This window comes from Orycteropus afer, unplaced genomic scaffold, assembly GCF_000298275.1.
Source record: "Orycteropus afer afer isolate SDZICR_OR568_19922 unplaced genomic scaffold, OryAfe1.0 scaffold00377, whole genome shotgun sequence".
Taxonomy (NCBI): domain Eukaryota; kingdom Metazoa; phylum Chordata; class Mammalia; order Tubulidentata; family Orycteropodidae; genus Orycteropus; species Orycteropus afer.
In genome coordinates, this window is record NW_006921964.1 from 612,873 (window position 1) to 625,150 (window position 12,278).

At 47.1% G+C, this 12,278-nt stretch overlaps 1 protein-coding gene across 1 annotated transcript in view; it reads right to left on the reverse strand.

Annotated features, from left to right (window-relative positions):
• Positions 1–12,278, reverse strand: part of EEFSEC (eukaryotic elongation factor, selenocysteine-tRNA specific) — a 556,144-nt gene that overhangs the window by 120,582 nt on the left and 423,284 nt on the right. Inside the window, exon 5 of the mRNA XM_007953206.2 lies at positions 2,371–3,021. Within this exon, the coding sequence (XP_007951397.1) occupies positions 2,371–3,021 (651 nt within the window). The remainder of the gene's footprint in view (positions 1–2,370; positions 3,022–12,278) is intronic.

The window sequence follows — 12,278 nt, forward strand, 5'->3', positions numbered from 1 at the left end:
GCTGCGATGATGGGCTCGAGTATAGCAGGGATTGTGGGGCTGGCGCGGGATCGGGCAGTGTTTCGTTCTGCTGTGCATGGGGTCGCTAAGAGTCGGAAACGACTCGACGGCACTTAACAGCAACAATAAAGGTCAAGCACCTAGCAAAGTTCCTGCACATAGCATGTGATTCATACGAAGAATGGAGTAAGGTGAGTGCAAGCAGGTGTGTGGAGGGAGATGAAGGTATGGAAGCCCGTAACTATAGCTGCTCTTGGCATCTTGGCAAGTGCCCTTTAGCTGGAACTACAGGGTGCTAGAAGTGGGGGAGCTTCCAGCCTGGGCACCCATGCAGGAGTCCTACAGGAGCCTTGGGTTCTTCCCCAACCAAAGCCTTGGCTCACAGGATCCCTGTGAGACTGCCACTCTCCTCCACAAAGCTGGCTCAAGTTAAGAGAGCTATATCTGCTCAGCATTTCTATATGATTTGGACTCAGACTTTCTTAACTGCAAGTCTGGGGCTCTTGGGCTTCTACCTCCTACTCCCCCTTGACTGAGCAGGAAAAGTCTGGCAATCTCAGGAAAGGCCAGACTGGTGGCATGCCCTCTCACCTTACCCACCCTGTGTCACTGAGGCAGCAGTGTGCTTGCTCCTCCCAGCCCACCTTCACCATTCTCCATGGACAGGCCTGTGTGGGCAATCAAACCAGGGACTATGTCCAATGTACATTCCTATAGGCCTTACTTTTTATTGTGGAATAATTACACTCTATAGCATCACTAATAAATCAAAGTCAGACAAACTAGTAACATATACTTTACCAATTTCATCTTCAATAAACATCTCGGGGGCTGGACTATCAGCTGCTGAGCCTGGAGCCAGGTACAGTCTGCCCTGGAGGCTTCATGGAAACTCTGGGGCCCTGACACATGTCAGATTCTACAGATGAGGACACCAGTGCTCAAATAGACAGTCACTCTCACTCAGCACTATGGGTCCCAGCTGGGTCTGCAGGTGAATGTCAGATGTTCACTGGAACTGAGAAGTATAGGGAGGCCTGAGTCTGAGCTCTGTATCTGCAAAGGTGGGAAGGAAGCAGTTTCCCCAATCTGAGGGTGGGTTAGGGATATGGACAGGTGTGGGGACAATGTCTGAACACTCTGGAAGAAAAGGAACTGTAGACAAGGGCATCAAAACCAGAGTCTCTAAGGCAAGAAAGGAGGGGAGGGTCTAGTGGGAATTCCAGAGGAGACTCCAGTGGATCTCAGAAAAGAGAGAAGTGAGGATGGAGGATGGAAGCCACAAGGCTGACTAGTACTTGGTGCCATGGTTGCTCTTTTTTGAGCATCCACTTGTGTCGGATGCTAAGCCAAACATTACGCCAGAAATGGGGCCCAGGACCAGGCCGGGAGGGGTGCCCTCTGTCATTCACATGTGAGGAGCAGAGGGTCTTCTGTAAGTCTCAGGACTGATATTTTGGGGCTCCAGTACCAGATGCATGGGGATCACCACGACTATTGTCTCTGAGTCAGCTGGAGTCCATCAAGTCCCAGCAAGTTTGGACAGTCATTCATCCATAATCTACCCAACCATTTGTTCAAGAGTAGCAGGAATGGATTCTCACTCAGAGCAGCATGAACAGACTGTAGGAGCACAGGGCTCAAGGGGAGAAAGAAATCCAGGGCTTTATTGCCTTGCATTGGCTCACAGATCAGTGCATTTTGCTCATTCCAAGATAGGCCAGTCAGGTAGATGGGTGCACTCACACCCTCAGACCTGCACCCAGTGAAAGCAGATGCTAGTACCCCAGCCCTACCCAAGAGAGGCCTAGACCAAGGTGGCCTAGACCTATCACTCTGTCCTTCTTGTGCACCTTCCCTGCTCTTGCTCCCTGGCATGCTCTGGCACAATTAATTCCCACACTCCCATCCCTCAGGCTGAGGACAGGCCTGGCTGACTGGCTCAGGGTGGACATGGGCAGCCACCCAACCTGATGGAGGCTCAGGTCCCCACTGAAGGCATGGTCTTCAGAGTGGCAGGGCAGGGCATAGTTTCCCATCCAAATCTCAGGGAGGCCACCGACACCACTGGCTTCTGGCTAGGTACTAAATGCCGTCTTTTGAAATGTGCTTGTGTGATAGACCTGGTCACTATGCTCACCAGACTGTGGGCAGGTAAGTGAGATGGGGGCAGCTTGAGGGAGAAGGTGCCTGTGATAGACTGGCAGAAAGAATGTAGGCCCCTTGGCCACTCCAGGCCTGTTTCCTGTCTGAGAGAGAGGTTTGGACCAGATGCCCTCCTGGCTCTCATTGTGAATATCAGGCCATGTGGGGCCCGGGCCCCCTGAGCTGCACAGAAAGAGCTGTGGTGGGGGGGAGGGGAGGGCTCACCCGCTCTACGACACCATGCTTGTGCTTCAGCTTGTACACCTTCAGCTTGGGCAGGAAGCTCTCAGCATAGTTCTTGTCCTCCAACCCGTGCAGCAGGGTACCATGAAAGGCCAGCCGGCAGGTGTTCGTGTGAATGTCCGCATCAAGCCTGGAGCCAATCACCAGGCAGAGCCGAGGGCAGGTGACTGGCTTCTCAAACTCCACGAGAGCCCATTGCTGCTGGGGGCAGTGGCCATCAGTGGTCTTACCCGACTGCTGGTCAGCCTTGCTATTGTCTGCTGGTGCCAGGTCTTTGCACAAGAACTGCTCCTGGAAGAGGTACTCACGAGAAAAGTCGAATGAATCCAGCACAGGCTTGTGGTTGAAGTGTTCGGGGGCAGGGCTGAAGAACATCAGCCGGCCCATGACTGTCTCATGGCCCACCGTGATGTGGAACTTGGCCTTGGTCTGCAGGGCCCCCCGGAAATATGGGATCTTCTCCAAGGAGATGAGGGCTGCATGGATGGTGTGGAGGGACTCAGGGGCACACACCAGTCCACGCTCCAGCAGTTTGGGGTCAAACTGGGTCACGCATATGCCCAGACGATCTCCTTGCATGGCTGAGGTGACAGGCATGTGGAACATCTGCATTGACTTTACCTTCTTCATCACCTGAAGGGACGAGAGAGGAGAGATATGGGAAATGGGCTGCAAAAAGTCCTTAGGGCATATCCACCAAGGGGAGCTCTGGACAAGCCCAGTCAGATGCCCTTGTACAGAGTAAGTTCCACCCTGAAAATCCAAAGGAAGAGTCTTCTCTCAAGGCCCAGACCCAAACAGGGGTGGGCTTCATTCTCCAAGTCCCATTCCTATTCTGGGATAAGGGCAGTAGTTACAGAAACTCAACGTTGATCCATCTTAGTTCTCATCATCTTCTATTCTACACGGCCCCTGCATCCATGCACCATGGGCTCCAATTCCACCAGACTTCTCTTTCATCATTGACCATCCTGGCACTTTCTTGCCTCTAGTACCCTAAATACATCTGTTCTCACACATAGTATAACCTCTTCATTCTCAGTCTGCCAAACTATGTTCATCTGTCAGCATTGCCCGGGTCAGCACTTCTGCTTTGGAAAGCTTGCCCAGACCTCTGTGGCAGCGTTTGACCCTATTGTTGGTGGCACCTAAGCCCTGGCTGCACCTAGCCTGTATCCTGCTACTGCCTGTTCTACGTCTGCCTGTCTACTGGCCAGTAAGTATCTAAGAGCAGGGCCTATCTTCACTCACTCCACTCATGGCCGCTGCTGCTGGGACTAGGTCCTGTTCTAATGTAGGGGCAGAGCCTGTTTTCAAAAAGTGTGACATCTAGAAACAATGACACTGATTGAGAATGAGTGGAGTAGGCAGGGCTGGGTTTGACAGATAGGGTGGTTAGGGTTAAACAAAAGGTAATTTTGACTCATCCGTCAGGAATTTGGGGTTATGGTAATTGACTTTTTCCCTGTATAGGCCCAGGAGTCTAGGGCCTGCCCCAGAGAACTCTTCCGCAGAGTGAATGTCTACCCCTGGTGATAGGAAGCAGTCAGCTATGTGAAGATCTGGAGAAAGAGTCCTAAATGTGGAGGCTGTATGCACAAGAGCTCCAATGTGGGAAAAAGCTTAATGAGTCTGAGAAACAAAGAAAGTGGCTGGAGAGGTTGGAGCAGGGTAAGGAGGGCACAACTGGGAGGGGAGCAGGCCAGCTGTTAGGCAAGGCCAAATAGAGAAAACCAGTAAGGAGCCAGGCTCTTAGTCTAAGTACAAGGGGAGCCTCTGAGGGTTTCAGGCAGTGGGGTAACCTGATCTTTTTCATTTTTAAAGATCACATTGATTAATATAAGGGGGCAAATTTCTTTATCCACAGCTTGTAAATTAGGAGCAGACACAGAAAAGGCCCTAATAAACGTTCACAAAATGAACAAATGCTCCTAACTATGACCCACTGTCTATAAGACAAAATGGTGCTCATAGATTTCTGTTTAACCAAGCAGGGAAATGTGTAACCTATTTCTGAGAAAGTGTCATCAAAAGTTGCTAAGCTGAAAACAGTTTCTGACATTTTAAGTCAGAAAGTCTGGGGGTGTGGGACATGGATTCTCTCCCTGGGTAAAGAGAAAGACTGTGCTAATGGCCCAAGAGCCCTGGACCTTTCCTGGAGAGCCATAATATTCAAGTGTTTGTTTGAAGATCATTAAGTACCTAACCAAGAGGTCAAGGGGCAGAGAAAGTGAGAAGAATAGTGTCAAAAGCCACATCCAAGATTAATCAAAAAGCAAGATAAAACATCTCTGAAAGAGTCTGGAAGGCAGTAGGGAAAATAAGATTTTCAAGAAGGCATCTGAGCGTAAGTGGAGAACACTATCCCACTGTAAGTATCCACACCAATGGAGCAGGTCCTGAACCAGTGCCCTCTCCTGCTGGGTGCCTGCTGTCTCCTTGGCTCTGTCCTCGCTTCCAGCTCCACCCATCCACCCCCCTAGGCAGCTTTCTAAAACACTTGTCTGATGACGAAATTCTGCATCAAATTCTGTGCAGGTTCCTATCTTCTACATCATGACTTTAAAAGCTTTTGGTTGTAGTAGTTGTAAGCAGGAAGACTCTTTTGTAAACTGAGATTCTATGGGAATCCACAAATGGGAGAACTGCTCAGTGTGGGGCAGGAGGCGGCTTAGAAGCCCTGGCTGACAGGGTTGCACCCCAGCACCCTACCATGCCCTTCTACTGAAGTTTTCCACCATTCAGTTCAACTTGGCAGCTATCTCTGACCTGACATGCCTATCATTCCACAGCTAGAGGAGACTCAGACAGCTCCCTGAACACTCCAGAGTCTGTGTGTCTCTATGTTCTGCCCATGATGCTTCTTGCATCTGGAATTCCTTCTAACTGGAAAAATCTCCATTCATCCCTAATATCCTGCTGTCTCATCACCTCCTGGAAGGGCTTCTCTGACAGAGCCATTATCATTCTCCTCAGATGTCTCTGAGCATCACTTACTGTGTACTGTTCTAACTGTTAATTGCTGGTTTACATGGCTGTCCCTGCCTCCATTTATTTACTGATTTAAGTAACAATATAATAAATACCCATGACCCCATTAGCCATTTACCTCTGAGCTCCTCCCCATCTGCACCCAGTTGGAAGTAATCACCATCCAGGATATGGCACACAGCATTCCCTTTATATATGTCTGTGTAGATGCTTACTAAAGGAGCTCTGGTAGCGTAGTGTCTAAAGCATTTGACTGCTAACCAGAAGGATGGCAGTTCAAACCCATCAACTACTCTTTGGAAGGAAGATTGGACAATCTACTTCTGTAGCAATATTCCCTTGGAAATCCAAGGAGATGCTTACTACACACGTAGTACATATGCCTAATCACTAATTTCCTTTCCTTCATAAGTTTCTGAAGTTCATAAAAGAGCAACATACTAGTTATGATAATAAAATTTTTTGTGTTGTTGCATGTACCTGTAGCTCATTAGCTGAGGATATCATAGAGCACACTGTGTGCATATACCACATACCACTACCTAGTCTCCTACCAGTGTGCACTTGGGTTATTTCCAGTGTTTTGCAGGCAAATGCTGTTATGAATTAGTGTTCACACAAGAATCCTGCCTAGTGCTTATGCACAGAGGGTTCTCAAGGACACATGCCCTGGAGAAGACCTCCTGGGTCATAGGATATGATACTTAACTTTTCTGGACAAATTAAGAACCAATGTACAATTCCATACGTGGGGGAGAAGAGACCTCATTTACACATATCACCTCTGACATTTGACACTGTCAGATTTCTACATTTTTTCCTATCAAATGTGTGTGTCCTCCCTGTAAGATACCCTGCTTACAAAAGACTCGGATAAAACAACCACTCCATCTGAAGCCAGTGACTGCAACTAATTCTGGAGGAGAAATACTCCTCATGGCAAAAGCACACCTGGCATAGCACCAAGTTGAGATTCCAGACCTGCCAGGGCTTGAAAAAGATTCTTGTGTTTATGAGGCTCCCTGCGAGGTTGCCAGTGGCCCCACCCCCACGCTATGCAGCTGTACTCCAAGCAGGCTTTATTCAAAGTGTGTTCTCCTTTCAATGGGGCTGGTGTTCTTAGGACTGAAATAATAAAGAATGTCTTAGGAGGGCACTGAGAAGAACAGAAAGACAAATAACTCTGCAAATCAAGATTTTAAGGGCTGCAACAGGAAATTGTGAAGCAGATAAAGATGTGGACAGGGTGACTGTGCACTGAAGGGCCACTCACCCATGAGCACACAGACAGTGTCACTATGCACATTTTAACAGAGTACATTTTAATAGAAGATCTCATTTAGGACACACACATACAGGAAACAAAAAACAAAAAACAGAAGAGTGGACAATTTTATCAGGTGAAGACTGGGGAAAACAGGCTTTCCTTTACAGCCATTGAGTTTCTACCCAACTTGGAAAAAGTCTATCCACTTATTCAACTCACTCACCAAATACTTCCTCATGGCTGTGCTAAGTGGTTGAGACACACATATATGCACTCACTCAACAAAGACGTATTAAATTTCTCTTAGGTACCAAGCCCAGGCCCGGAGTGATACCCAGGCAAGCACAACAGATACAGTTTGGATCCTATGGTGTCTACTGCCTACGGGGAGCTAGACATTAATGAAATCATCAAGTAATATATGTTTTGGGTAAGTGTTTACAACACTGGAAAGGTGCTAGGAGAACAAGAGAACAGGAAACTGTGAGAGAGAATAACTGGAGACCTAATTCATCCTGGGTAGTCAGGGAAGACTTCTCTGAGGAGGTGGTATCTTAGCTGAGGGCGGGAATGGTGTGTGTGTGTGTGTGTGTGTTTGTGTGGTGGCATAAGCTTGGCCTGGTTGCAGGGGAGGGGGCTGGGTGGATGTTAGGTGAAGTGGGAGACACCAGCAACGTCATTAGTGGGAACGAGGGATGGGGTTGACTAAGGAATGATGGCTTCTCATTTGCATTTTTTAAAGATCACTTTGGATACAGTCTGGAGGATGGATCACGGGAGGACTGTGAAATGCGAAAGGAAAGAGGGAAACTAGCAAGGAAGATACTCAGAAAAGTGGGCAGTTTCAAGATCTATTTCTGCAGTAGAGGTGATTGGCCCTGGTGATAGGTGGAGACAGAGTAAGCATGTAAAGAGGAACTCCCAGGTTTCTAGTCTGAGGAACTGGCTGGGTTGATATGTTGTTAAGATGAACAGGTATCAGGCAAGGGAATGAATCTGAGACAGGCAAGAAAAAATGTCAGTAGCCAGCCAGATAAACCCACAAGTCTACATCCAGAAGGGAGGTTGAGGGTGGGGCATTGGGAACACAGACTTACACAACCAAATGCCTCTTCAATATCTCCACCCATATGTCTGGCAGGCACCTCAAGCTCACTATGTCTAAAAACACCTCTCACAGTTTTTTGTTTCTCACCAGTGTCAGCATCAGGTTTCAGCTACTCAGGTGAAAAGCTTGGCCTCAACCTTGGTTCTTCTTTCTCTCTCATACCCACATCTCAGTCATCAGGAAATGGAATTGGTTCTACCTTCAAAAGAGACCCTGAATCTGACCCTTCCTCCCCTCCTCCACAATTCCACCCTGGTACCAAGCTACCACTTTGCTTTGATGACTGCACCTTTTCTTCTGCTCCACAGAGGAGCTAGAGTAATTCTGTTGAAACACTGGAGGATATGACATTGGAGTGTACCTCCAAACTCCCCAGTGCTTCCCTTCTTATGCTATAAAAGCTAAAATCCTTTCCATGATCCACCAGGCCCTGTGACTCAGCCTTCTATTTGCTGATTTTATTGGCTATCTCCCTCACCCTCACTCACATCATTCCAGTCACATGGGTCCTCTTACTTCTTGTTCCCTAACCATGCCAGGCATGCTCCTACTCTAGGGCCTTTGCACTTGCTGGTTTCTTTGACTGGGATGCTCTTCCAGAGATAACCATTTCTCTCCCTTCCTCATTTCCTTCATGTCTCTGCTCAATTGTTACTTTCTGAGCCCATCCTTGACCACCCAATGAAAGAGCAGCAGCACCCCCCATCCTGCCATCACTGTCTCCTCGTTTAATTTTCTTCATAGCACTTGTCACCACCTGACCTACTATCAGTGTGGTTATTTACTAGCTGTCACTCCTGCAATGGAATGCAACCTCCATGAGGACAAGGACTTAGTTTTCTCTTTAGTTCTATCTCAGGAGACCTCAGTGGATATTTGCATAATAAGTAAACAGAGCCATGATGTATATAACATTATTCCTGCCCCAGAGAGCTCCAGTCTAGGTCTGGGACACGCACACACACCAAGGCCCACGGAGATACATACATGTGCTATGGGTACATGAGAACTGACTCCTGAGGTTGGCTGAATAGTTAGTGGCTCCAGATAAGCCCAAGGGTAAGTAGCCTACCAAACAGGGCAGGAGCAGGGCTGAGTGAGGCTGGCTGACAAGGTACACCAGACTTCTCTGGCAGTGCAAGCAGTCAGAAAACTGGGTGGGCAGAGCAAAAAGGAACTACGCTACAGAACACTATTATGACTGGGAATGAAGGCTCCTTGGACCCTTTCTTCCAGTTCAGCAGCCCAGAGACTGGCTGTAGAATCCCTCCCTCCTGTCCTCCCTATCTCTCCAGCACTAAGCACTCTGGGGAAGGAAAGGCCAATAGAGGAGGGGAGGAAGGGAGAGAGGAATACATCAAGCAGGCAAATAATTTTTAAAACTCAAGTTCATGCTGGGTAAGCAATTTGGTGGTTTCTGACTAACAAAGGAGCTTTACCATCATCTGGGTCAGTTATTCTTCATAAAAACCCTACGAAGCAGGTCAATATTTTTACATTCAATTTTATGGATGAAGAAACAGGTTTTTCATGTCTCCAAGGTCACAAAGCAAATAAGGCTGAAACTTGGGACAATAAGATGAGTGCTGGGACTTCTAGGCAGACCTGATGCTCTGTGGCCTCTGGCCAGCTGAGAAGCAGGCATGCAGGCAGCTGGGGCTGCAGGGGAGTATCCCTGCCCCACTAGGCTCTTCAGGGCCAAAGTCAGGGAAGGGCCCACCCATGTCTACGGATTCTGGATGATGGGCAGTGTTGATGCTGCACAGCCTGAATCTAGCAGATGTTCCAACGGAGGAGCAGAGAGGGGCTCTATCCAGCACTTGAGTAGAGACTTCTTCCCATGAGAGGATTGACATCTCACCTCAATGCCAAGAAGAGGTGATGTGATCCCAACTCTAGCCTAACAGGAATTTCAAGTATGCCCAAGGCAGGGTTTGCACCCAGATATGACTGACTCCAAAGCCCAATCCCTATTGTTTTCCTCCTGCCTGAAGCCACTGCTGCTGCCCTGGCTCAGATCAGCCACAGCCTCCCGACTGCCAAGCCCAAGGGACATTTTCCAACCTGACTTCTTAGCTGCCTTCCTCCCTTCCCAGACACTTCTGTTTTCTGTTTCTGGGGAGCATAGTTTTGCCAGCACAGGTCAGACACACAGGAAGTGTTTGCTGATTGAACCAGAAAGGGAACAAATAAACATCCCGTGTCTGCTCCCAGGCCTGACAGGCTCCAGTTATCTTTCTGGTCTTTTGAGTATCTGCAACGTATTTAGTTTTCTAACACTTTGAGGATTCTGCATGATATTGTGCTCAGACTTACTGGTCCCTCTTTACTATGTGCTTCCTGAGGCTACCGAAAACTTTTAGTGTAAGAAACTTGAAGGTGGGAATCATAATTTGTTCATCTCTGCTCTCCATAGCACCTTGCATAGAACAGTAACTACCACGTTAATGTTCAGATAAATTTAATTATTTTACCATGAGCCCCATCTACAGACGGTAAAGAAAAAGGGGCCCTTACACTTGTTGGTGAGCAAGGTTTACAGACCTGATTCCCTAACAACCTTTATGATGAGCAATGATAATTGCATTTTACAGACAAGGAGACTGAGGCCCTGGAGGTTGACCTCTGTCCCAAGCATCCAGACCTGTCTGACATTAAAGCTCATAATCTTTCACTATCTCATGCCATAAAGACACCTCTTCTATCTACAGTGGAAGCCAAGTGGAAATAAAATTCAACATTGTCACTTCCACTTAGCACACAGAGAAGCCTTGTACTGCACGGCTTCTTAGGCAAGAACTGAGCTGATACCTGACAGCACAACGTAATGCAGAGGAGTGGTTCTGCTTCTCCTGGCATTCTACAGAATCAACAGATGCTTGAAAGAAGTGCATAATGGCCTTGTGCTTCACAGTGTCTCTGATGTGCAGAGATTTTTGTAATAATGGTACTGGCTATAATGAGATTGGACCTCTATTATCCATTTTTGTTCCATTAATGAGTCTGGAAGCTCCTGGCAGTGCCAAAGGCTAGGGTTGGGCTCTTGTAACTTTATCATTACTTAATAAAATGTAAAATCGGAGAGGAAAAGAAACACACAAGGCTTGACACTAATAAGCTTACAGCAGGATCAGTTACTTCAATTCAAAGAGGTTCAGACCGGAGGGGAAAAAATGAAACAAGCTTTTAAAGATCAGTCTAGGTTTGGCTCCATCAGACCTAACCAATTTTGTTTAATAAGGTTTCAATTTGGCTGCTCTTATTTCTCCTTCTTCTTCAAGCTAGGCTGTGTACAGATAAGACATTTTCCCCCTGCCTACTGCATTAATCATATCTCACATACAAAAAAACCAAGCACAGGACTGCACAAGGACAAGTTGAGCCACATGGGCTCTTGGGGGCAGCCAGCTCCTCTCCTTGGCTCATAATGCCACTCCCTAGCATGCTTCTGGGGCTGCCCAACAATGGCAAGCCTGCCCTAGGACTCAGTTACCACCCACTTGTTTCAGAGAAATTAAAAACATTCAGAAAGGTATAAAGAGTAAAATGATATGATAAATACCTATGTCCTTACCACCTGGGATTGACCATTAAGATTCAGCTTGACATCAATAAAGACGGTACTGGTCTGAGCCCCCTGCTTCTCCTCCTCTGTGGCAATTACCTTCATTTCTTAATATGTCCTTCTATTTTATACATTTATGTACATATATTTATCCATAAATAGTATATGTGTTTGTTAGTTCATGTAAATGGTACCATAGACCAAAATAAATGAATAAAAATAAATAAATAAATAAACACAACCTACTGCCATCCATTCAATTCTGACTCAGAGCAATCCTATAAGGCAGAGTAGAACAGCCCCATAGGGTTTTCAAGGCTGTAAATCTTTACAAAGCAGATTGCCACATCTTTTTCCTGTGGTGTAGCTTCTGGATTCAAACCACCAATCTTTTGGTTAGTAGCCAAGTACCCCAAAGCTCCTTGAATGGTCCTATACTATTATTTAATTCATTTCCTTCTTTCCTCCCTTCCACATTATGTCTTTGACATCTATTCACACTGAGATACATACTCTTTCTGACTATTCTATATTATTTATCTCTGTGAAAACACCATATTTTATCCACCCATGCCCTTATTGGTGCACAGGTGGGCTGCTACTTGTTGATACTATAAGCATGGCTGCAGTTACAGTTGCTGTGTGCACCAACTCAAACACATGCCTGGAGCGTGGCTAGCACTAATCCCTGGGTGGAAAATTGTGGTGCTGGGGGACATGCTCTCTGCTGAACCAGGCCTTCCCAACTGGCCTTGAAGTGGGCAGTTTATAGCCCCACCTACAATGCACGAAAGGCCCTTCCCACACCCTTACCAACACTCAGTATTGCAGGCTTTCTAACTTGTGCCAATTTGATAGCTAGGGAGCAGTGCCCTGCTGTTTTTCTTTTTCTTTCTTTCTTTCTTTTCTTGTCTTCTCTCCCTCCCCCTCCTCTTCTCCTTCCTTCCTTCCATATATAT